The 27358-nt window shown below is 42.5% G+C and overlaps 1 protein-coding gene across 2 annotated transcripts in view; it reads right to left on the minus strand.

The window, feature by feature from the left end:
* TAFA4 (TAFA chemokine like family member 4) overlaps positions 1 to 27358 on the minus strand; it is a 173583-nt gene that overhangs the window by 98500 nt on the left and 47725 nt on the right. For both annotated transcript variants that reach the window (XM_029917258.1, XM_029917259.1), the window contains exon 3: positions 24119 to 24234. In XM_029917258.1, coding sequence (XP_029773118.1) covers positions 24119 to 24234 — 116 coding nt within the window. The remainder of the gene's footprint in view (positions 1 to 24118; positions 24235 to 27358) is intronic.

Here is a 27358-nt window from a genome sequence, read left to right on the forward strand (position 1 = left end):
TCTGTCTTCGGTTTCTGTGTCCCCCCCCCCCCCCTCTCTCTCTGTCCCTCCCCCGTTCATGATCTGTCTCTTGTCTCAAAAATAAATAAACATTAAAATATTTTTAAAAAAAAAAAAGGAGGGCACTTGTGTGACCACTGGGTACTGTATGTAAGTGATGAATCACTAAATTCTATACCTGAGACTAATATTGCACTTTATGTTAACTGGAATTTAAATAAAAACTTGGAAAAGAAAAAAAAAAAAAGATCAAAGGTAAGCAAGACCAGAAGGGAAAACCACCTTGGGGAGAGAGAAATGGGGCTGGACCTGGGGGTGGTGGCAGCAGAAATGGAGACAGTTTCCAGGGTACAAACTTCTAGGACTGGGCTGAGTGAAGTTCAGCACACTTCAGAATAGCCTTCTTAAAAATTCAGCTTCCTAGGCTCAGACCAAGAGACACTAACTCAGTACATCTGAGCAGGAGCCCAGGAACATAGCTTTGAATAGCTTCCCGGTGATTCTGACGCAGGCGGCCACAGACTAGTCATTGAGAGGCCTTTACCTGGGGCCTTAGCACATGAGTGAGAAACAGGAGAAGAAATGATGAAACAGCCCAGACTCCTAAGTCTCAGGACTGAGTAAGGCCAAGATAGAAAAAGGGAGATCAGGAGGAGCTCATTTACAGGGAGATGACTATTTCAAGCCAGATAGTATTAGGAAGACCCAGGCATCTCACCAAGCATGAGGGAGTTTGGGAGGATAAATTGGGCCCAGCCCCTTCCTTCTCCTCCCAGGCTTCCAGGCCCACAGGACACTTGTGTTTGGTCAGCTCTGAGCCATATTAGGGCTACTTCTGTGCAACAGGCCTATGATTGTCCAGGTCTGCCAGCGAGAGCATACCAAAGTCCATGGAATTCCAAGGAGAAGCATTACCAAGCCCTGCTGGCTATGACCCAAAGATACTTTCTCCAACTAGTTCTTCCAGTGCCCAAGGCTATGTGCTCATCTCCACTTGCCTAACTGCACAGCTCTCTCTCAGTTCAGACCTAGAACAGGGGACTGTCCAAAACTCCAATCACAAGTTTGAACTGAATTGGCCAATCTTCAGCTCAGCATAAAAGTCAATACACACCGGTGACCAATTTGCTTTCGGACTCAGTAGGCCTGAATCCTTACTCACTGAAATTCACTAACCAAGTTCCCAAACATTATCAGACCACCCTCAATATAGCACTGTCACCCACCAAAAGGAAAGCAAATTACCAACACTGAGCCCTCAGTTCTCGTGAGCTCTGGGTCAGGGGAAAATATCCCTCATCTCATATTCATGATCAGACTAGATAATCCTTTTGGATCTAAAAACCCTCTGTGTTTCCCCTACAGTGTTCTGAAATAATTCCTCCTTAATAAACTTTGTTCCCTTCAAAGGAAAACTGAGGATTCTTAAACCAGAAATGCAAAAGTTCAGTTGTGATTCACTTGAGTCTTTTGCAAGAACATGGTAATAATGTACAAGCAATGTCATTTCTGAATAAGTAAATTATACTTTATAATGTCAAAGAGATATAAAGTTGGAGTGTCACAATGTTTATATATCTATTAGGTTTAATTATTATTATTATTATCTACTACAGAACTAAGGAGGAAAAATACATTTTCCCCTGCTAGCGTTCTAAAAATAACTCTTCAAGTGTTAACAGATAGATATGAGTCAGTTGTATCTTTAATACAAGGAAGTGTGACTCTATAACATTCATCTTCCATTAGCTTCAAGTTTAATATTTTAAATGCATGATGTATCATTTATTATTAATTTTCCCTGAAATGCCCACCTTACCTCCTCTCTGCCTACTACAAGGAATTTGTTCTTAAAATTCAAGTAAGTCCCATCTGTCCTGTGAGGTGGGGTTGATTGTGACCTTTTCTGGGTCACTCCCTTTGCTAATTCCTATCCTACTTCTTTTAATTTATACAATGCAATCAGCACGCATCTATATCTTCCTATACTCTCTAACTGATCTGTTCTCCATGATATGGCCCTTTATTAATTATTTATTCAATGCAATAAATACTTATTGACTGCCTACTGTAGACAAAGACAGCACAGCGAGGCAGGTAATGGATGGAAAAATGCCCACGTCTGAGGCATTCTGGATCCTCTACTTACTATTTGCACGACTCTGGGCTAGCTGCTCAACTGCTGTGCCTCAGTTTCCCTCTCCGTAGAAACAGAGCTAACAGCATGACATGCAACAGTGCCTCAAGTGTAGCAAGCCTCAGTATTAGCTGTGACTAGTAACACTACCACTAAGCCTATTTCTGGGCTCAAGGAATATGGAAATAAATCGGGTACAGTGATGGTTTCATATTTTACAATTCATTCGCTGATTTAATAAATATTAACTGAACACCTGCTATTTACCAGACACTATTCAGAGGATATCATTGTGAACACTCCTTCAATGAGAGAAAAAAATAAACAGAAAAACAAATGAAAATCTACTAGGATGTCAGATAATGATGAGTTCCATAAAGAATTATAAAAGCAGGATCAAGGGTGAGACAGTAATATGGTGGGCAGAGGGCACCTGAGGAGATAGCACTGAAGCAAAGTCCTCCATGAAGTACGGGAGTGAACAGGAAAGAGTGCTCGAGGCAGAAAGAACACAAGTCTGAGATGAGAGCGTGCTCTGAAGAACAGCACGGAGGCCAGCGTGGCCGGAGCCAAGTAAGTAAGGAAGACAATGGCAAGAATGATGGGAGGGAGCTAATCAGGGCCCAGGTCAGTCAGGGCCTCAGAGGTCACAGGAAGGGCAATGGGCTTTATTCTAAGGTCACTGGGAACCACTACACAGTCACAAGCAGGGAAGTAACATGATGTGCTGTGTGGAGAATATACTAGAATCATACACATTTTCACTAATTGTCAAAATGCTATCCATTCACTAGGTGCTCTTGTGAGTTCTCTGAGCTCCTTGCAGGCAGGCACCAAGTCCTGCAATTCTTGGAACCTCACCCAGCTTCCTTGAAGCAAGGAACAGATACGTGATCAAAGCTTTCTGACTGAATCAATGATTTTCTTCTCATTTGACTCCATCAAATAAAAAAAAATCCTCAAGTATCTTCTAATGTGCTCTTCTCTGGGGTTTTGTATTTTGGGGGGAAAGGGGAGAAGTTGGTTTGTTTCCTTTCCGAACCACCTTTCAAAGAAAAGTGAACAAAAATTTCTCCTCCAACAAAGTCCACTTTCCAACAACCTCAAGCAGCTGGAGCACAGCTTTGAAAGAACATGAAACATTCTATGGAGCTCTGCAAGAATTGGTCATAATTTAGGGCATCTGCCTGAGTGGCTCAGTCATTTAAGTATCTGAGTCATTAAGTATTTGGCTCAGGTCATGATCTCACTGCTCGTGGGTTTGAGCCCCACGTCGGGCTCTGTGCTGACAGCTCAGAGCGTGGTGCCTGCTTCTGATTCTTTGTCTCCCTCTCTCTCTGCCCCTTCCCCACTCACACACTGTCTCTCTCTTTCTCTCTCAACCTACAATCCTAACCCTTGGTCCCAAACCCACAGCAGAATAAAAATTCTAATAGAGAGTCATGGAGTTCTTAGAAACCAGAATATTGACAAAATAACATGATTATATGAAAGCTAAGTAAGGAAAAAAATCTAAATCACTGTTGAACTGTATTGAGTGCTACTACAAAACTCAAAACTAGATGCTTCTAAAGTAGTTGACACCAAAGAGTTCAATTACATTTGGTATCTTTTAATTTACCAAAAAGTAAACAGTAAAATACAAATCTAGATTGGTCAAATTCAAGCCACATTTTGGTATACGGTAGGTGAAGATTGATTTGCTCTTGTACTTTATATATAATCAGAAGAAAATTTCATTTCTGTAATGAAGCCCAATAAATTGCTGACATTATAAACTGACAAGTAGGTGAAATGAAGTTGCAGAAGATTATCTAGAGTAGATGCCATTTAGGTTAGGGGAAAAAAAGAGAGACAGAGTTTTATATGTACTTACACATGTATCTAAACTTCTTGAACAAGAATGAGCGCATAAGCAGACAGTGGGAAGTACCAACCCAGCATCGCTTTGCTCCACTTTCCTTACCATCAGCAACATGATTGGTTTCCAAAGTGGTCATGTGACAACATGTGACCAATGAATGTAAGCACATTTTGTTGGAAACAGTTTCCAGAAAACCTAATGCATTCCTGACAAAGAGGATGGGAGTCAGTTGCCATGTACATGGTTCCCTTTGCCCTTTCCTGGTTTTCCTGCCCGAAATGCAGACACGGTATCTAGGACTAGAGAGGTCGCCTTGCCACCATAATAACAAAAGTCACACAACTAAGGAGAGCGAGGCAGAAAGGGGGAGAGAAATGTGGATTTTTGAACAGTGTCCCACTTTGGACTATCCACCCCTAGGCTCCTCATTAGAAAAAAAAAAAAAGGCAAGCTGATGTGGTTATATGTAGTTCATTATGTGCAGGTGAACACAATCCAAACTGATTAATACCCCAAACTAACAGCTCTGGTGATCTGAGGTCAAAACTGGGCAGGGGAACATGGGCAAAGAGGCCTGGAAGGTCTAAGGCAATTTCGTCTTTCTGAGTGCTTTAAAAGAACACTGCTGTATTAATTTGTGTCCTATTTAGTCAAAAACAGTAAGAGGCTCATGCTAAGAATCCGTAGATAATACTGCACAAAGGAATGGGCCAGCATGTTGGCTTACACAGTGTCCCTCTCCGAAGATTAACATGTTTCCAAACACACCTAACCTGTCTATTTCCACTTAGAACATCCTTCCACAGTCTTATGGAAACTTCTCTTGATCTAGATTTTCAACCCAGTAAGCTGCCTCTTGGGGTAACAGACTTTATAAGCTCCATATGTAGCAGTAACCCTCACATGATTTTTAAATTAACTCCTAAGAGTAGTACTCAGGCAGGAATCCTGAGTGGCAAACCAGGACTATGATTCCACTTATACTAGGACTAATCAATACTGGAAAGGGCACCGACCTCAAGATATGATTTTCAGCATTCATATGGATGGAATAAATAATTACACCTCAGGTCACTGAATGAATCTGAGCCTTGGTACAAACACAAGGGGCTAACCACACAGACCTCCAGGATCAGGGAGGAAGTCAAATGGGGATGTGCATACAGATGATTTGGCTCAGTGCCTGTTAATAATATCATCATAATCACTACTATCAGCTAAACTCATCACCACATAAATAACATTCTACTTGAATTAAACTTAAATTCCTAGAGCATTCTTATAATCATGCACCTGTTCCATGTTCCAAATGTGGCAATCAGACTGCCTGTCACAATGGCATTCAATGATTTCTTCCAATTCATGCAAACTGTCAAAATGTTGCCACATAGCTACGTCTGAAAGCTCAAAGATACACTGGTGGTACCGATTGCTTAATAAGACAGTACATCTAAAAGATAAAGTCCCTCTCAATAAAGGAACATCACGGCCCGTCAGTGTGCTACACACATAAGCATACATAGAGCATCGCACAGATGGAAAAACAATGCCTGTACCCTAAGGTATGCAACTGATTTGGCAAGAGGATAAAGAGGAAATAACGTTCAATCTTAGCTAATAAGAACCCATGGATGTCAACCTTTAACCACTCAGATAATGCTCTTAATTGCCATTGAAATGATTTCAAATCACTGAAGAAAAATGGCTTTTACATCCTATGATTGCTTTCCCAATTTATCGTTACCTAAAAATAAGTTATGTAAAAGTATACTGTGAAATATAAATGCATATAGTTATCTACATATATAACCATAGTTAAATATAATATATATATAATATAGTAAAATGTTAATCTTATTGTGTGTTGCCACTCCAAAGATGAAAACCACTCTGAAATAGCACTTAGTTTTAGCACCAAAGAGCCCTCGAAGACAACATTTTTTAAAGGGGGAGCAGGGTAGGAAAAAGCCATATTATATGAAGAAATACAACATATTAAGCTCTGAGTCTAGTCAAGAGAGGAGGTAAGGACTACAGCAGACCAATTTATCTCCATCTCATTCCATCATCCAGTCATTCAAATCTGATTTCTGATTCTCCATCTGCTTATCAAACACCACATACCACTACAAGACGCTGTCTCCAACAAGAGTGATCCTGTTTTTCCTCTCCTCTGTGGGCTGTCAGATCCTGCTTACTTTATCAATCAGTGTGGCATTATCTCTAAGTCCTCACGCGGAGGAAGGAAGCCATCACATAAAGCCATCTGCTCCTGTACGAGGAACAAGTCTCACTCATAGGAGATAATACTTCGTGGTAATGCCTGTCATCCTTTATACATGTCCCATCCCCTTACGTCTCAGTGCTTGGAAGGATATCAAGAACAGGATAGCGTCCATCCGCTTTCACAAGATCCTTCTTGTAGCTACACTATGGTGAACTTACAATACTATCAACACAGTGAACCATCATTTTAAGGAATGCACTTCTTCCCTTTCTTATTTGACGGGAAAAGGAAGCGAAATTATGTTTTTATTTATCAATTTTCTTTTTCAACTAAATTGTATATAAAATATTTGATGGGTGAGCATGAACTGTTCTAAGTGGTGTGGGTATTTTTGAGTGTGTCAGTGTTTAATGGACACACAGATGCCAAGTGGAATCCTCACAGCGACCTTACAAGGTACATACAATTGCTGTTTCATTTAACTGAGCAAACTAGTGTTAGGAGAGGTTAGGTAATCTGCTTAAGGTCACACAGCTAATCTGGAAGAAACCAGCATTTATTTCCATGCAATTTTGATCCTGGAGCCCAAACTCTTAGCCAATGTGCTATGAATGACAATGCGTGCAACCTGAAATAAAATCTTCTAGTTATTTTTATCTTTTATTCTTGAACATGTGAGTCAAGGCTCTCAGACTCAATTGCTGATACTTCAGGATCAAGAAAGTCAACATAAATGAGGGAAACAGGTGGCATAGATAATGTAAAATGCCCCCAAAGGCTGGGGAGGCTAGCAGGCAGCTACAGCAAACTGTTACAAAGGAGAAACAAAAATCTAATGTTGCCCAAAATCTGAATTTTTATGTCAAATCCTCTGATTTTCAAACAACAATTCAACCAATTAAAAAAAACACTTATAAATATAATCTGGGCCAAACAAAACATGTATGTGGTCCACCACTTTGAAATCTCTGTTTCAAATGGTAATTTAACCAAATTTTGGTAGGAAAAAATATATCCAATCACTGGCAGTAAATTACCAGTGATATTCACATTTCCTAGCAAATATCACTTTGCTATCTGTTTGATTCTGGAAAACTTGAATCCCTCCCTCCTCCTGAGACAGTTGACTCAACTTGTTTCTTAATTCATGTCTTCTTGCTGCAAAGTTTTCCTTTGGTCAGGTAGAAAATGACCTTGCTGGTTCTATTTATTATTTAACAGAACTCAGTCTCAAAATCCCTGTCATAATCCATAATAAAATAGAGAGAGCAAAACTTAATCGGCTGTAAATGTACAGTAGTTAGCATTCATCGCAAAATGCTAATAATATTTCGAGAATGCCATTTCTCTTCCTGGCCTTTGGACCAAATTGGTTAATGGGCTGAGACCGGGGAAATAATGGAAGTGATTTAGGCAGAGAACTTCCCAACCATGCACCAACCTTGAACTGCACCGCATTCAAGCAGCGAAACCAGCACTGAGACGGTAGCCTATCACACAGGTTTGGCAATTGGTGGTCCCTCACCAATCCGTGGGGACACCTGTCACTCTCCCAAAAGGACCATCTAATTAATATTTCAGTCCCAAGCTGCAAATGCCTACTGTGTAGACATTCCTAGCACCAGATTTTCTTAGGATACCGCATAATCAAAACTGAATGCTTACTATGTATGCAAGAATGTTTAAATCCTGTGGTTTCAAAGAGTTTTCCAAAAGAGAGTTCTAGTCCACATAGGTCTCTAAACCAATATGCTAATCACGTATGCGCAACATGGGCGGTGACCCTGAAACTGATCAAGTGAAGCGCAGAAATCATTTTTCCAAAATCTCTGCCTTCAAATTCCTCCCTTTCGAAGAAGACATCTCATCCACGGCCTCTGTGACTATAAAGGAGAATGACCACCGCAGCCTGCCATCTATTACTATTTCGTGATGTGACACCCCACACAGACACAACCCAGCAATGCCTCCCAGCCGTCCGTACATCCCTGGACAATTTGTGAAGAGGTGCTTACAGGGACACTGACGTGGATCGCCAATGCGTGTTTGTTGTTGTTCTGGTTTGGTTCTGGGCGAGTCGGGAACTGGAGCCACCCAGAGCCCACTGCGAAAAGAAGGAAATCACCTGTGGCAAGTGTCTGCTATGGAATGTGCGGCAGCAGTTCGGATCTTGGTCTGCTCTTTATTCATCTCCGGAACTCGGGAAAATCTTCCTCACTTATATCTAAAAAGCTGAGGTGACAAGCCCTGAGAAATTTTACTTTACATGAGAAAATAGCCTATTACAGTCAATATTCACTCCAGTTTTAAAAAAATCATATTGTGCCTGGTACCCAGGGAAACAAAAATAAGATACCTATGCCCATCCTTTCGGAACTCTTTGCCTTGGAAGGGAGACAGGCACAAATCCTTTTTGTCCCCAGTGATAAAGGCTGCAAAAGACGTGCACACCCATGCAATGCAAACACTGAAGGCACCGGCACCGCCGCAGGATGCTGGGAGAGAGAAGGACACGCTGCTCCAGGCAGCCATGGAGGGTCCCACCCCCTCCTGGGCTCAGCCCTACACCCTCCGAGAGAATGCCGTGGGCCCAGAGAGCTTTCAAGCATTCCGGTTTCTCTCTCCACACATGTGCAGAAAGGGACACCAGGAATCACCAGAAAATCAAGCCACCTGTGACCTGTCATCTTGACTCCCACCTGCAGGAGCTGCAAATTGAGAACACAAATGGGAGCCATGAAGATTCAAAGGACTGCACACCTGATGTCCCCCAGATGAGTCCCACATGAGCTGTGTGTGCCAACACTGCAGTATGACACAGGAGCTTCCTCCTAGGGCGCAGCTGACTTATGCTCAACGGCCTATCCCAGCTGGTCCAAGGGTAAGCTTATCTTTGTTGACACCTGAGGGCGGGACAGGGCAGCTTGCCACACAGCCATCAAATACTCTCCCTAGAAGGAAGTAGTTCTCCATCGATGCCACTGGATGCCTGCGCTCCCAGCATCCCTTACCAGACACTGGACTCATTAACAGGGGCAGGGAGACAGAGACGTGGCTGTAAAGATGGCAATTCTTCTTTTTTATGCCACGGTGAAACCTACAAATTCCCTCTCAAAACAAATATTGGAAATGTATTTTTTAATAGTTTATTGTCAGTTGGTTTCCACACAACACCCCGTGCTCTTCCTCACAAGTGCCCTCCTCCATCACCACCACCTCTTTTCCCCCTCCCCCTTCCCCTTCAACCCTCGGGTTCGTTTTCAGTATTCAACAGTCTCTCAGGTTTTGCGTCCCTCTCCCTCCCCAACTCTCATGGAACACATGACTGTCCTTACAAGGATGTTTATTTTTACCCTAATTAACCTGTTGATTAATGTGTTCTGGAGGGTTTCCAAACTAGTGCATGTTACACAATATTCATACAGAAAGATTCTAATTCTATCCCTCAGGAATGTTCAAGCTACAAAATAGCCTCTAACTGTGGTATGCAACACTCTGTCACCCATGCCACCTTCTGAACCATCAGCGACAGGGATCAAGCAGGACAAGGGACACTGTCAAGGGCCAGGGAGCAGAACCCAGGCATGTAGTCACCCTGGACTGGAACCATCTGAACTGGCACCTCAGCGATGAGGAGACCCACTGGCCACAAGGGCTGACCTACTTGTGGCCACGCCCTCACGACAGCTCAAACAAAGCTCGAAGAAAACACCTTAGCAACACCCAACCGATTATTTAGCTGGAGGGCTCAAGCTACAATGAGTAAGAATACATTTTACTCCTAAGAATAAAGGTCACAATCTACTTCCAATCAGATAGTAGTTGCATTGCTGTACTCTGATTACAGAAAGGCATCCACGACACAGGATTAGTAGAAAGCCAAAGCCCCTTTAAATCAATTTCTATTTTCTCCATTAAAATGCCATCAGCACATGCTTGAAAAATGAGATACATTCAGATGGAAGACATCTATCTAATGTCATAATTGCTACCAAGACAGACAAAAGGACCTGTAAGAATCTGCCCCTCTCCTAGTCAGATCTAAACATTGATCATTTATCGCTGTAGAAACTGAGGCCAAGAGATTAAACAATTTACCATAGTAATATGATCTATGTGGTCTACACAACTAGTTATCATCTAAACCTACTAGAAAAGCAGGTCTCCTGGCTTCCAAGTTGGCATTCTCAGGGATTAGAACTGCACAGATGTGATTTAAATTGTTCTTATCCAAAAAATTGTGTTGTTTAAATTATGGCACACCATTATTTTAACAGACTAATTACTGTGGTAATATCAGTCTGGCTTATGAACATGCCTAAGTAATTTAAAAATAAATCTAAGATTTTATTGTTTTCAAGTACTCTCAGCAACTTCACCTAGGTAACAAGAGGAGAATTTATAATTGGCAATATTTTTATTTTACCTACTAAAAATGCATTAGGTGCACTATATACAAAAATTAACTCAACATAAATCGCACACCTAAACGTAAAACCTAAAGCTAAAATATTTTCTAGAAAACGTCTGTGACCTTGGGTTAGAGACAACCATTTCTTAGACATCAAAAGCACAATGCGGAACAGAGCACATTGGGAAACTGGACTTTATCAAAACAAAAAAAATTATGCTCTTCAAAAGACACTGCTAAGAGGATGAATCAACTGACAGAAATTGTTTGCAATTCACTTACCTGCAGTTTGGTGAAGGAATTATATCAAGAACACACCAAGAACTCTCAAAACTCGATATTCAAAAAAACCCCAGCTTTTGAAAAATGGACCATTTGAACCCACACTTCCCCGTAGATATACAAAGAAAATACGCAGCATCATTGGTCATTAGGGAAATGCAAATGGAAACCACCGTACGGTATCACTACACACTTAGTGAAAAGGCCACCACTAAAATGAAGGCCCTGGGGCTCCCATTCACTGCTGGTGGGAAAGGTCCATCCACGTGGGAAGACAGGGTGACAATTTCTTAAAATGTCAAACATACATCTACCACATGAACCAACCATTCTGCTCCCTGGTATTTACTTATCAGTAAGGGAAGCTTAGGTCCACATAAGCTCTGGTACAAAATGTTTGTAACACCTCTATCTGAAATGGCCCAAACTGCAAACACCCCAAACATCCATCAACAAGTGAATGGATAAACAGTGTGTGGCACATGGTGCAATTACTCAGCAATCTTTTCAAATGAGCTGATACACGTGACATCACGGAAGAAACATAAAACAATTATGCACAAAGAGGGGCACCTGCGTGGTTCAGTCAGTTAAGCATCTCACTTCAGCTCACTTCATGATCTCGCGGTTTGTGAGTTCTAGCCCCACGTGGGGCTCTCTGCCGTCAGCACCAAGCCCACTTCAGATCCTCTGTCCCTCTCTCTCTCTCTCTCTGGCCCTCCCCACTGATGCATGTGTGTGTGCACTTTCTCTCTCTCCCAAAAAAAATCTTTAAAAAATTATGCACAAAGAAATCAAACAAGAAAAAATATATACTGTATGGTTCCACTTAAACATGATTCTAGAAAATGCACTCATCTCCAATGACAAAAAAAACCAGTAGTTGCCTAGGGATGGTGGGGGCAGGGCCAAGCAGTGCTGGTTACCAGGAGGCACAAGCCTCTTTCAGGAGTGACTGGTATAGTCATCATTCTCATCATGGAGATGGTTTCACAGTGCATATGTATATGCTAAAACTTATCAAACTGGGATGTCTGGGGGCTCAGTCGGTTGAGCATTTGACTCTTGATTTTGGCTCTGGTTATACTGACAGTCCAGAGACGGAACCCTATGTAGGACTCTGCGCCAGGTATGGAGCCTGCTTAAGATGCTCTCTCTCCCCCTTCCCCTCCCCCAGCTCATGCCCATGCAGCATGCTCTCCCTCCCTCTTTCTCTTAAAAAAAAAAAAAAACTCATCAGAAAGGTGCCAATAGGTGCCATTGCTGTATGTCAGTTATACTTCAATAAAGCTGCTAAAAAGAAACGCAATTAAAAGAAACGCCTTACATTCCAAACATAATACCAAAACTCTTCATAGAAACTATTTCATTTAAACCTTCACAAAAACACTTTGAAATATGGGATGTTGCTATGCCCATTTCCAGGAAAAAGAATGTGAGGCTCCAAGAAAATAAGTAACTTTGTTATTCAGGACTCACATAGCTAGGACTTTACAGAGCAAAGGCACACGCACTTTGATTTCATGTGAAATAAATGCTTCCAAAGGACTTGACAATTTTAAGATAACTTTAACAGCTCCCAGGCAAATATATTTCCACTATTTATTTGCTTAGCAAATCTCTTTTCGTAGACAGCACATGGGTAAATGTCAGCCCTATCATTCCAGGATCATCACAAACTCTAAAATAATAGGGTTCAAATTAAGGGTTGGGTGGCTTAGAGAAACAATCCAGGTTCTGATGCCTCACACACCCCCAAGAGTTTTAAGTGAGGCTCATTGTAAAATAAATTCAACATCAGCACAACACGGGGTTGAAAAGACATGCTAATAACCTTCTCGCTCCCACTTGGAGAGATCAAACACCTGAATTTTTCTTCAGGAGCAGACACGCAGACACACACACACACACACACACACACACACACACGGCAACCAAAATGCTGATCTAGCCACTCTGGGGCTGTTTCAAATTTCTGGGTGGTGTCCTAAAAGTACACCAACCAGGAACGTTAATAAATGTTGATTGCTGCTCTCTCTTTTCACATACAGGTGTTATTTCCTATAGAAAACCACCGGCCAGCAACAGCTCAAGCCCATGTAATACTGCCAGTTGGAATTTCCCATCATCTACTGGTCAACATGTACTCGCAAGTCTTTAGGATGAGACCATAGGACATTTGGCAAAGGAGCAGAGAAAACAGAAACATGTTCACTTCCCCTGACTCAAATCCACCCCGGCTTTCAAAGCTGCTTTTAGCAGAAGCCTTCCCTTTTCCGCCTTCCTTTGCAAATGCTTTCCAAACAACTTCTGTGATTGTGTTTGATTTGGGGGAAGACACACACCTTAACTGTGTTCTCCTTCGTCCACTCCCAAGTTCAGGTTGCTCAAGTCCTCCATCCCCAGACTTGAGGTATTTATTTCTGGTCCTTTAGCAGGTAGCTATGCAAAGTCAGTGATGAACCAGAGAAAAATTACCTGCTTCTAGTAACACTACGGATATTCCCATTGTTTTCAGTTCGTGCTTTTAACATCTTTTTCCTGAAACAAAGTTCTCCATTATTTTCCCTTCTGACCTTGGGACCCCATAACTTACATCAAACAGGTAAGAAACAGGAAAACACAACCCAGGGGCAGATGCCACCACCTTAATGCTCTCCAAGTCCTGTTTAAAAGGGTTACAGTTTTCACCTGATTTCCAACACTCCCTAAAACAGAACCACTCGGCACAGGGCATTAGGAGTGAAATTGTTTCTTGTAACTCTGTATATGCACACTTAGCCTTATCACAAGCAATCAGTCCTCTCTAGTGGCTTTTTAAGCATCTCTTCAATAACATTATTTGCAGCGTGCTATTCTGAGACCACCATATGGGCCAAAATATTTCAAGCATCCAAGCTCCACGTAGGAAAACACAAAACCTCCTTTTTCTTCCCGTCTCATCTCTACCATTCCTCTTTTTACCAATGATTTCATTTTCTTCATATGGGAGTAAAGATGCTGATTTCATTATATAGCACTGAGATCAAGATGAGATACTGACCTGTAGTTTATTAAACCCCAAATTGTAGACTTTATTTAGATGAGCTTAAGTGCATGGCTTGAGAGAAGAAAGAGGAACTTTCTTCTTAAAGGTGAGGAGAATCTTGTTTCTAACTACCCAGAGAACTCTTCAAGGGTGGGATCTTTACCTGCTCTGCCTCAAAGACTCAAAAAGGGGCAGAAGGAAAAGCCTGCTTTGCCAAGTAAGGTGACTCTCCAGCTCATTTAAGGAACTGAGATCCTATTGTTTCAACCCTTCCTTCCCTGGAAAAACGATGTGAAGCCTGTTCGTTAGATATTTTGCAAAGATGACCTTGCCCAGAGCACTGGGACTTGAACTTAGAGCTGCGGACATCAGAAGAAGCCGAACATTAATACCTCGTGTAATCGGTTCCTTTCCCTTCTTATTAAACACCTTGATTATGAAAAGCCCATCCGGACGGCACTGGAGAAAAACAATGTAGGGTCCAAGGTAGGTCAATGGCATCTCTCACCCTAGAGGCTTCCGGCATTCAGAAATGGCCACGCCAGTGCAGAAGGAGTATAGTCATAATCCTTCCAAAAAGTGGAGATGGAGGTCACCTCCTTAGAGGGAAAATATCCCTCTCGGCCTGGCTGTGGCACACTAACGCTAAAATGGAGACTCAACAGCCCTGGATGAAATCAGAGGTTGTTAAGAGCTAGAGTCAAACTTTTTTTTTTCCCCCGAATCAGCGGTTCTCATCTCTGGCCAGAGCCTGACTACTCACCCAACTGCAACCCAACTGCAGCTATTAGATAATACAGCTGCCCGGACTCCACCTGGCAAGACGCAGATGCAACACAGCTGTGGTGAAGCCTCTGCGTTTGACCGTGTGATAGCTCCTCAGAGAAAGAAGTAGGCAGGCATCATCAGACAAATACCCTTATGCATCACCCCCCAAACAGAGGCTTTTTTGACCATTCCACAATCCTTTTTCTTGTTTATAAAATAAAGGATGTGCCTGCGGAGCTGCCTACATAAAGAAACCACTGGGTGGAGGTGGAGCAGGAGGAAGACAGGGAAATTACAGAAGCAGCCATATTAAAACTGTATCATCAGATTGCCCTTGAGTGGGTAAAAGCCCAGCGTTGGTAAAAATAAGCTGTCCAGGGAGTCATTTTAAGACTTACTGGCTAGAAATAGACACATGAAATGATGCTCAGTGTCACTCATCATCAGGGAAATACAAATGAAAACCACACTAAGATACCACCTCACACCGGTCAGAGTGGCTAAAATGAACAAATCAGGAGATTAAAGATGCTGGCGAGGGTGTGGAGAGATGGGCACCCTCCTACACTGTTGGTGGGAATGTAAACTGGTGCAGCCGCTCTGGAAAACAGTGTGGAGGTTCCTCAAAAAATTAACAGTAGAACTCCCCTATCACCCAGCAATAGCACTGCTAGGGATATACCCAAGGGATACAGGAATGCTGATGCATAGGAGCACATGTACCCCAGTGTTCATAGCAGCAATGTCAACAATAGCCAAAACATGGAAAGAGCCTAAATGTCCATGAACTGATGAATGGATCAAGAAGATGTGGTTTATCTATACAATGGAACACTACATGGCAATGAGAAAGAATGAAATCTGGCCATTCCATAGCAACGTGGATGGAACTCGAGGGTTTCATGCTAAGCGAAATAAGTCAGGCAGAAAAGAACAGATACCATATGTTTGCACTCATAGGTCTAACAGGAGAAACTTAATAGAGGACCATGGGGCAGGGGAAGGGAAGCAAACCATGAGAGACTCTTGAATACTGAGAACGGAGGGCTGATGGGGAGGAGGGAGAGGAAGGGGGGTGATGGGCATGAAGGAGGGCACTTGTGGGGATGAGCATTGGGTGTTATATGGAAACCAATTTGACAATAAACTATAAAAGAAAAATAAATAAGTAAAAATGTAAAAAAAGACTTACTGGCTGGAACCATCACACACACACACACACACACACACACACACACATTCTATCTCAAATTATTTTGAGACTTCTCTCTTCCTGAAAGTACTCTCTTGCAAAGAATGGTCACACAGGCAGTGATTAGGAAATGGAACTATCTTCCCCAGTCTTTATGAATAGACATTACAAACCCCCCTTACCTGGCATTTTCCCTCAATCTAGAAGTAGTCATTAAGGGAGAGAAAAAGAACTAAAGACAATATAAAAACAAATTAAGTAAAGCACAGGTAACACACTGTGGCCTATGACTGACCCATGAAAATGCAAATAACTAATAATTCTCATCTTTCACAAGGTACTGTTAAGACCCAATCTGTTAGTTTGTGCTGTTCATTACAATAGCCTCTAGCTACATGTGGCCATTGAAATGTGGCCAGGACCACAGGTAGAAAGGATATTTTGGATATATTAGGTTAAATAAAATGTATTAATAAAATTAATTTCGCCTATTTCCTTTGACTTTTTAACATGATCATAGAACATTTAAAATCCCATATGCTGCGCGCTGACCAGGTTTGCTAGTTGCTATTGAGCTCTCCTGAGCCTTGCCTGCTCCCTAGTGTCAGAACTCAGGCAACACAGGCAAATCATTTTTCCAAACCGTATGTATTAAGTACTATTCATTTTAGCCTGCGACGTAAAAAATAGTAGCTTACCTATGCGGCTTTCTTATTTGCAGTTCTCACAACTAAGTTGCATTTGAGCCTCATCAACAAAATTCCTTTAGAAGGTGTATTCCCCCACTTAACTGGTATCTTGGAAAGAGAGATTTCTTACAGAAAATTAGGGCTGAAATAGCCATTCCAATCAAAAATACCTGCAGAGGTCCTATAAAATTTCAGCCATTATGGGAGCCAGAAACATGAGCTCTAACTTCGATGCAACAACTACTCTTCAATTTATCCTAAGTTAAAAATAACACAAGGCACCTGTAGGGGCTAAGGGTTGGCCACCCCCAAGATGGCCCACATTGGCAGAAAGGTTATTTTGAGTTGAAAGCAATCAAGACCCTGCAGATTCAAGGAAAGTTCTTTAACTCCTCAGACAATGGTGTAAAAAGAATTTCGATAGAATACCTGGTCCAGGGAGACAGTTATCACCAGAAGTACCTACGTTATGATATGAACCAGGTGTGGGAGAGAGGGAGAATGAGCAAAGCCTTGTCCATGAACGTCATCCATGACCTACTGTTCCTAAGTGGTCCAGCAAACATTGTTTACCCCACATTTACTGTTTCATTCTTCCTAAAGATGGCATTCCTTTCCTTTGAAGGCCCAGACCCTACCCTTTCCTCCTTAGTTCAGAACGATGTACATACCTCATTTTGCCCCATTTTGGAATTTCTATGTCTGTATGGATTCCCCATATGTAGCCTATTAAATCTGACCCCCTGTTATATCTGTGTCATGTCAGTCTGATGCTCAGCCCAGCTAGAAGGACCTTGAGGGGACCGGATATTCTTGCTCCCTGACACACCAAAGTTCAAAACCACAACATGCAAATTTTCATCATCATTTAGAATACAGAAAATAGGAAACCCAAGTCACCATAAATTTTAACAGTACAGGTAGCTATAAAATAGAATCCATTCAAAAGGAGCAGGCAGGTTTCAATAAAGATGACTAACATTCATTGAGCACCAACTATGCAAACACAATTCTTAGCACTTTCCAGATGTGAACACAGGCACACCTCGGAGATGTGTGCGGGTGCAGCTCCAGATCGCTGCAATCAAGTCAACACCACAATAAAGACAAATGGATTTTGTTTCCCAGTGCTTATAAGAATTATGCGTACAACACACTATAGTCTATTCAGTGTGCCTTCTCATTATGTCTAAAAAACAATGTACATACCTTAAAAACACTTCATTACCAAAAATGCTAACCATCATCCAGGCTTTCAGTGAGTCATAATCACTGATTGATCGCAAAACACCATAATACAATAATGAGATAGTTTGAAATATTGCAAGAACTACCCAAATGTGTCACAGAGACGTGATGTGAGCCAATGCTATTGCAAAAATGGTGCCGGTACACTTGCCTGCGCAAGGTTGCCACAAACTTTCCGTTGGAGGGAGGGAAGAAAAGAAAGAAAATAAAAGAATTACCAATTCTGTAAAGCACAGTAAAACCAAGTACAATCAAACAGGGTATGCCTGTGATGGACCCCCAATCACAAACTTAACAGGACTCTTTTTATCCTTGGTTATCTCCACTTTCCACTTCTTACAGAAAAGACTGAGTCCCACACAGTAAACAGCCCAAGTACAGAGGGCGGAACCAAACACACATGAAGCTCCCACAGCTCACTGTGCCGTGAACAGTACAATCCCTTGCATCTGACCCTGGCATTTCATGTCTTCTCCCAGCACCCAGGAAACTGTGACTGGACGACTCATTAGCTGGCAAGTAGGGTGAGATCTCAGACCTGTCACAGTCTCCTCACCCGCCCGGCTTCCAGCACCTCCGGGTCACTCTGTCCCCAGCTTCCTGCAGCCTTGTTAGAAGTTCCTTTTCTCCTGCTTTCTTGCAGTTGAGCTGAAACGTCAGTCTTCATAAAGCAACGCTCTTCATTACAGTCAGCCTTTTAGAACCATGAATACCAAGCCTTTTTCTCTTGTACATGATAAAGCTTTGACCTCCCAAGGCATTGATCTCCTTGTACCGACACAATTCCCAACTGTTCCTCACAGAGGAAAGTTTCCAGACTCCCTCTCCTTCCGGATGCCTCTACATATAGAAAGAGCTACCATTCATTGAGTGTTTACTATGTGCTAATCCATCCACCGACTTTTTCTTATTCTGTCATCCCAATAATCTCGTAAGGTAAACACGTATAACATTCCATTTTCACAGATGAAGAAGCAGGTTCAGAATGGTTAAGTGGTCTTGACAAGGTCACACAGCCAGAGGTGCAGAATCAGAATTATATTTAACTTCAGAGTCCAAATACTTGGTTCCCTTTAAGGCTTCATTCCCACGTGTGCTCCAATTATTCAGGGCCTATTTACACCTGGACAGAGTGCATCACATAGGAGGCTTTACCCCAAAACAGATTCTATTAAGTAGTAGCTAAGCGCCACAGCATTTGCTGACATTTAAAACCCCAAACCAGGGCATACTTAAAGCTCCCTGGGGAAACAGAGCCACTCAAATCAATTCACAAATCAACAGCACCTAAGTTCCTAGATTGGAAAAGGAGCTATGGTTCTATCTACTAAGGAGGAATTTTTAATTTCTTTCAAGTGTCCAATTACTCCCAGGAATAAATCTCAAGGATGTTGGCTGTCTACTGTCCCAAACAATAACTTGAGAAATCCTCAAGTTTCTGGAGTAGGCCGTACCTTTCCACCACGTCATTTGCTGCCCTCTTGTGGGGAAACGGTGCTACTTACAGAATCAAAAAAGAAAGGAAAAAAGAGAAGGACTAATCACTAGCTGAAAAAATAAGTGTTAACTCTGGCTTCTTGGAAAACAACCTGACATAGCAGTTGACCCTTTCACCTTTTCTACAGCTTGAGGCTACACAATCCATATGGTCTCACCCTCTGTCATTACAGCAAGTAAGACCGTAAAAACAAGGAAGGATGGTCTTTTGTGTTTTCTAATTCCTGAAAAACACCACTGGTGGACTTTAGTGCAAGCGCATGAATGCCACGTGCCTTAAAGAAGGACTCCCACCACTTATCCTATGAAAATGAGGTGGCGTTTTATTAGGTTTGGTGTTTTAATGCTCAACCTGAAGTGAAAACTGCAAGCTACACCCAACACCTCATCTTGAAAACCTGGGGGTGAGTCGCACCTTCTGCCTCACTATCTTAGGGAGTCATTGGAAGAACTCCCCTTGTTTAGGGGCACCTGGGTGGCTCAATCGGTTAAGCATCTGACTTTGGCTCAGGTCATGACCTAACAGCTTGTGAGTTCAAGTCCCGCATTGGGCTCTATGTTGACAGCTCAGAGCCTGGAGCCTGTTTTGGATTCTGTGTCTGACTCTCTTTATGCCCCCCTCCAAATAAATAAACATTAAAAAGAAACCAAAAAAGGAACACTCCTTGTTTATACACAACCATCAACAAGCTACTCTCCTAATCCAACCCATTAAAAGCATCCAATAAACTTCTAACTAGGGTTTCCTGGGGCCACAGCTCCTTTAATTGGCCAGCACCAACCGCAGAGCCCTGGGGACAGAGTGTCAGGAGTCCTTCTGGACACTAAAACAGAGGCTCCTCCAGTTAACCCTCTGCAGCTTGCTCCTGCTCTGGAGCTTGCCTACAACAGAGTGCAGTAAAAACGGACTAAGGCTTCTCAGCATCTCGGTACAGAGAGCCTCCCCCACCCCCACCACATTCCTGCTGGTTCTGACCGAGTTTCCCATCAGCTGAGCTCTTGCGCTAGGAAGAAAACCACATGGCCACTGCAAGGATCCCTGGCTTGTTTCTCCTGAAGGCCATTAGTGAAAATCCCTAGCAGTCCCCAACCCCCTCCCCAACACACACACAGCCCGATGGGATACAAGCCTCACTAGCATGGGAGGGAAAAAGGAGAACAGGGAAGGAACGTGGAAGGGGATAATCAAAGTGCTCCAGTGCGCTCAGTCTACAAAAAGCGTTTGCAAATCATTGAGTAAACAATCGATAGAGCCAACAGAAAAGTGGATAAAGAAGAGCTCGAATAAAAACAAACAGTCCTCCAGCGCAGTAAGAGAGTCGTCAGTCAATGAGAGATGCAAGCCCATACAACCCATAAGTTAGCAAAAAATTAAAACGTGATAGCACCCAGCGTTGACAGGGCTTGGGGAGATGGGCATGATCGCAATTCCTGCTGGTGGAAGTATAAATAAGTCCCAAAGTTTCGGCGGGCACTCTGTCACTATTACAATGTGAACGCACTGTGTCAGAAGCTGCAGAATACTCACCGAAATTCAGTTCCGCTCTTCTCCCTGGACCCACAGCTAGTGTGTCCCAGCTGCTCTGCAGTAAGGGGCGGTTAAGGGCCTCTCTCTGCTCTAGCCAATGGCAGGACCCGCGAGTGATTAGCCCACATCTAGGCCGCCCCATTAACACCTCCCAGGTGAGTTTTCCACGCTGCTCTCCCCTTCCAAGTGGCTGGAATAGAGGCCTGGGACGCCACAGGGGGAAATGATAGCACTTCCATCCACCGTGGGTTCCAACGGGACCGCAGCACAGGATCATCATCCGGCTGCAAGATTTACCTCCTTCCCCCATGACTCATAAGCAAAAACCAGACTTCCTTTTGTTGAGCCATTCTGTGCACTTGGTCGTTTGGTCACAGCAATTAGGCTACTCTCCCAAATGCATTTACATGCACTTTAACTCAATATTTCACAAAGCCTTCAAAGGAAGCTACAGGAGTAATACATCCACAAAACTGGGAGTAATCAAATCATGTGTGGCACTGGATCCATACCATAGATGACTAAGCTGTGTTACAGAAAGTGATAGATCTGTAAGCACTCAAATGGAAAGATCTATAAACTCTACTGTTAAATGGGGAAAAAATCAAAACAAGGAGCACAGTAATATACAAGTGCAACAAGTGCATACACACATACTGGTATATGCATTCTTTTTTTCCAAGATAGCTGTGATGATTAATTTTATGTGTCAGCTCCAGTGGGCCATGGGATGCCCAGATATCTGATTAAACCATATTTCTGGGTGTGTCTTGGGGCACGTGGGCAGCTCAGTTGGGTACGCCTCCGACTCTCGCTTTAGGCTCAGGTCATGGACTCACGGTTGGTGAGATGGAGCCTCCAGCTGGGCTCCATGGTGACAGCAGAGAGACTACTTGGGATTTTCTCTCCCCCATTTCTCTCTCTCTGCCCTTCCCCCACTTGCTCATGCTCGCTTGCTCTCTCTCTCAAAATAACTACTTAAAAAAAATACTATTTCTAGGTGTGTCCGTAAAGGTGTTTCTAGAAGCCATTAGAGTTTAAATTGGTGCACTGAGTAAAGTAGATGCCGCTCCCCAATGTGGCTAAACCTCATCCAATCCCTTGAGTGCCTGAATGGAACAAAACGGTGGAGAAGGCTGACTTCGTTCTTTGCCTGACTGTTGAGCTAGGACATCAATCTTCTGCTCTCGGTGTTCCCGGTTCTCAGCCCTTTAGAGCTGGACTGGAGGACACACGGGCTCTCGGCTCTCAGACTGTCAAACCACACCACTGGCTCCCCCTTGCAGACTGCAGATCGGGAGACATCTCAGCCTACACCGCTGTGTGGGCCAAGACCTCAGAAGAAATCTTTCTATATCTCTTATACATACTTATACACACACGCACACACACACACACACGCACGCGCACACACACACACACACACACACACACACACACACACAAGTGCGCGCTCACAGTAAAAGAATAAGAGAACAGAGCCCCCTACAGGCGGTGGGAACCAGTCCTGGCTCCTTTGATGGTTGTTTAGACAAGGAATGAGAGGGATTTAAATCACAAAGATGAAGGAATCCCCCAAAGCCAAGGAGCATGTACTGAGAATCCAAATAAAATCACCTAGAAATTCTCGGGTTGAAAATCTCATTTCCTTAGCAGAATTTGCCACGCCTTTGCTCTCTCTTCTTGCTATCCCAATTGCCGTTGAGCCTTTGTTCATATGGATGGTCCTGTCCGTACTTCTTGTGTATGTAATTCTAATCTTAATTTTTTTTCTAATCTTAATTTAGATTTATCCCTAGGGTTGCACTTTTTCTACATTCAAAGAAATGAGGATTGCCACATGGATAAAAATTGGAAGGTCGGTCATGTCCTCTGCTTCCTTCAGCTTTTAATCACTTTCCAACACAATCCTGCAAGCCCAGTTCCTGGAAGCCTGGAAATCTGTTCTTGAGAACCTACCCCGCTGAAATGCTCTGCCAGACTGCAACCCTCTCAACCTCCACCCAAGAGAAGAGATATGAATTAAACAGAGAAGACTAATGACTTCAAACACTCTCTCCCTGAGAACAAGCCCATCAAAAGACACACAGTGCAATGACCAGCCAGCTACTGGCACTTCGCAGCAGCCAGATGGTATTGATTTTATGCTGATTCATTAAAATTTCGATTATTTTTCCCTTCTTCTCTGAACTCTCACTTGAGAAGGGAAAATTGAGTCGTGAGAGATTTTTAAACTCATCTGAAGCCCAAAATTATGTCTTAACCTTTATATACCAGAGTAACAGAGCGGAAAGCACAAGCCGTTATATGTCTGAAGCTAGGGATATCTGATAAACGCCAGACATAAGACCTGTGGGGGGAGAATTTACGATTCTGCCATATTCCTGGTGTTAAGAGTTTGAGATTCACTTTTTCAGTAAGCAGTCAAAGCAAGCCTGGCGTCCTCACCCCTCAAACTATTGAAGCAAAGACAGTAAATTAATTATCCAACAATGAGTTCACAAACAAATGTGAATTATTCAGGAAAACACAATTCACTGTGGAGTTTCCAAGTCTGTGTCACTTTCAGTGTAGATGTAACAAGGAAAGGGGGTTAGGGGGAAGACACACACACACACACACACACACACACACATATGCACCTGCACACAGATCTTAACTGATTATTTTCATCCTTTTCTTTAGAAATAAGCAAAGTATAGACAAGGATCTCACTAGAAATTCTGAGGGTGATTCTCTAAAACTTTAGACATATTTTACTTTAGGTTCCATACAAAACCTACCACTGCTTTTTTCTTTCTTCTTTATTTTTTTAAACCAGTCACCATCTTTTCTCCACACATGGTGAAAAGGTCTTAGATTATCTGAAAGATTTATTCGGGCCCTGGAAGTGTTTAAGTTTACCAATAAAGATGCTCTGCCTTCAGAGAAAGCTACAGGAGTAAAACATGCACAAAGCAAGTGCTGCTGGCTTTCTGGGATTCTTTGAGAAAAATCACTGTAAGAATGGAAATGTATGCAGGAAAAGGAAAAAAACCTGGAAAACATCTTTAAAAACGTCTGCAACAACATCCTTTAAGCACCAAACCACTGAACTGATTTCCTCTGATATATTTCATGCTTCCTCTGATTATTTATACACCATCAAAAGCTCTTGTCAATTACCTGTGTCTAAAACACGGACTCTGACGTTTGAAAGGGTTCTATTAATTGATCTCAGCAGTGCATAATGAGCTTAAGGGCTTACCTGCGTGTCCCCGGAGGTGCTGGCTCGAGGCGGACATCAGCTTACAGCACACCATTAACACATAGGCCAGAAAGAGCCAGTGCGACACCAACACAGACTTAGCACAGACTCTCATCCTGGAGAGAAAGCAGGACACAAATCAGTGAGCACTCAGTGAGGTGAGGCTCTGGGGCAAACAGGACCTGGCAGGAACTGGGGGAAAGCTGCAGGACTTGTCCAGTGCTGGACTTCTTCTCCCCCAAGGAGAGTAAAGGCCAATCACATCTGATTTGCACTACGTATTGACTCAATTTTCAATGAACGCTTTTTATAATTGCGAGTTTTCCATGTTAGCAATGTGCTTCAGTAAAACGTCTATTTAGGGGCGCCTGGGTGGCTCAGTCATGATCTCACATGGCTACGAGTTTGAGCTCGCTTTGGGCTCTTTGCTGGCAGCTCAGAACCTGGAGCCTGTTTTGGATAGTCCCCTGCTCTCTCTATGCCTCTCCTTGCTCATGCTCTGTCTCTGTCTTGCAAAAATAAATATTTTTAAAATTTTTTAATAAATGAGAAGTCTATTTATGAAGCCCCAGTGTGTAAATTGATTTGTCCTGATAGAACATAGGGGTAATATACTATTTTATATCACGAAATGAGAAAGTTACATATTTAACACTAAACTCAAATAGAATAGACATGGCCTCTGCATGTGAAAGAAACCGCAGAAATTGTCACACTCAGGCTGAGAGTTTTCTCGTGGTTTCTATGACTATTATATTAATATATGATGATTAACCTCAAAGTTTAGTGGGAATACGGGCAAGTACAGGTAAATATAAAATAAAACTGATGACAAGATAAAGAAGAGGGGGTATACACACACGATGGAGTATTACGCAGCCATGAATGAAATCCTGTCATCTGCAACAATTCAGATTGATTCTGCGGGCATTATGCTAAGGGAAATAAGACAGAAAAAGACCAATCCTATTTGATCACACCTATATGTGAAATCTAAAAAAGACACTCAGAGAAGCTGAACAGAGTGTAATTAGCAATGGTTGGGAGGCCAGAAAAATGGGGTGATATTGATCAAAAGGTACAATTTTTCAGTTATAAGATTAACAAGTTTGGGGGTCTTTGGTACAACATGGTGATTACAGCTAATAATACTTTATCATATACTTGAACATTGCTAAGAGAAGCTCTTAAATATTTTCACTACAAAAAGAAATGGTAATTAGGTGAGGATGGGAATGGTAGCCAATACTATGGTGGTCATCATTTTGCAATTTACATATATTGATCAAATCAACGCATTGTATACCTTAAATGTAGACAATGTTACGTGTCAATTATATCTCAATAAGGCTGGGAAGATAAATAAACACAGCTTCATAGGGATGTATCGTATTGAAACAGATGCTCAAGGATAATTTAGTTCATGTGGATGTGTAGTCTACTGTTCTCAAACAAACCCCAAACTAATTAAATAAAAAGAACATATCAAAAGTGGATTATCCCACCCACCAAATTTTCTTTTCTTTCTTTCCTCCCTCCTTCCTTTCTTCCTTCCTTCCTTCCTTTTTGATGAAAGAGAGCGAACACGGGTGAGCTGGGGAGAGGGGCAGAGCAAGAAAGAGAGAATACCTTAAAAGGCTCCACACTCAGTACGGAGACAAAGACAGGGCTCAATCTCATAACCCTGGGGTCATGGCCAGAGCCCAAATCAAAACTGGAATGCTCAACCAACTGATCCACCAAGGTGGGCCCTCCCCCAATTTTCTTTTTATTTTAATTGACGGATAGTTGACATCTCCCTAATTTCCTGCCCTTTTTGACATTACAGGGAAATTAGATAGAATGTGATTGACTTTTTGGTTTCAATTTTGTTAATTAACTTTTTAAGCGAAAGTCAGAGAAGCTGGGCACATGTATCCTGCTGTCCATGATATATTTTATCAGAGTGGATCAAAAGAATCCCCTACATATATGTATCTCATGTATAAACACTCATGGACAGACAATAAAGACAGGGGCCATGGACTTGGCTTCCTGTTTGCCTCACCAGCGTCAAAGCTCCTGAAGCCCTGGAAGGGTCTAGAGCACATGACTGCCCTCAGCACCTTAGCCAGAACCCTGAGTCCGTGCCTGAGGAAAAGCACTGCCTTGGGCACCTAAACCCAAACCATACTCCAGAGAACAGGTTCTACCCCACCCTTCTCTCCTGGACTCTCTCAAGTTAGTCACATAGATCTTGTTGGAAAGGCATCACACTGTTCCTTGATATGAGACTCAGTCTGCCTTTGAAGCAGCCAGGGGAAGACAAGGTTCTGATATCATCTCTTAACAACTCGGCATTAGAAAAGACACCAAGCGTTAGCTTCTTTTTTGCCCTTTGCCTTGGAAATCCTGAGCACTCTAAACTGACATGGAAGCACCAAGTCTTTGCTGGGAAGGCCCTACACATGCTTTAATTTCTCAAAGCACCATCTTCTAACCCCCCCACCTCATCCTGCACACACGGGAGACAGAAATCCTAGGAGTAGTTCAAAAAGTGGCAAGAAAAGTATGTGGGTCTATGGAAGTGCACAGTAGTATTACAGATGACCCTTGGACAACACACAATGGAACTGTGCAGGTGCACTTACCTGGAGTTTTTCCTATACCCTGCAGTAGCATGAATGTACTTTTTCTTAGGATTTTCTTAATAACATTCCTCTTTTCTCTAATTTACTTTATTGTAAGAATACAGTACATAATTCATATAGCATACAAAACGTGTTAACTGGCTGTTTATTGGTAAGTATTCCAGTCAACAGTAGGCTCTTTTTTTTCAATGTTTTATTACTTATTTTTGAGAGAGAGAGAGCACGCAAGTGAGTGGGGGAGGGGCAGAGAGAGAGGAAGACACAGAATCCAAAGCAGGCTCCAGACTGAGCTGTCAGCACAGAGCCTAATATGGGGCTCGAACTCACAAGCTATGAGATCATGACCTGCGCTGAAGATGGACGCTTAACCGACTGAGCCACCCAGGCACCCCAGTCAACAGCAGGCTCTTAGTAGTTAAGGTTTTGGGGAGTCAAGTGCCCCAACCCTCGTGTTATTCAAGAATCAACTGAAATTAATTATCATTTTAGGGAATTGATGATTAATGTATTACTAATTGGGGAAAGCATGTAGTTTCAAAATTCCGTATCTGCAGAATTGGTGGACGAAGTGCTCTGACCCACCTATTGTGTTTTAAAACTCCAGTTGTTA

Source organism: Suricata suricatta, chromosome 12 (assembly GCF_006229205.1).
Source record: "Suricata suricatta isolate VVHF042 chromosome 12, meerkat_22Aug2017_6uvM2_HiC, whole genome shotgun sequence".
Classification (NCBI taxonomy): domain Eukaryota; kingdom Metazoa; phylum Chordata; class Mammalia; order Carnivora; family Herpestidae; genus Suricata; species Suricata suricatta.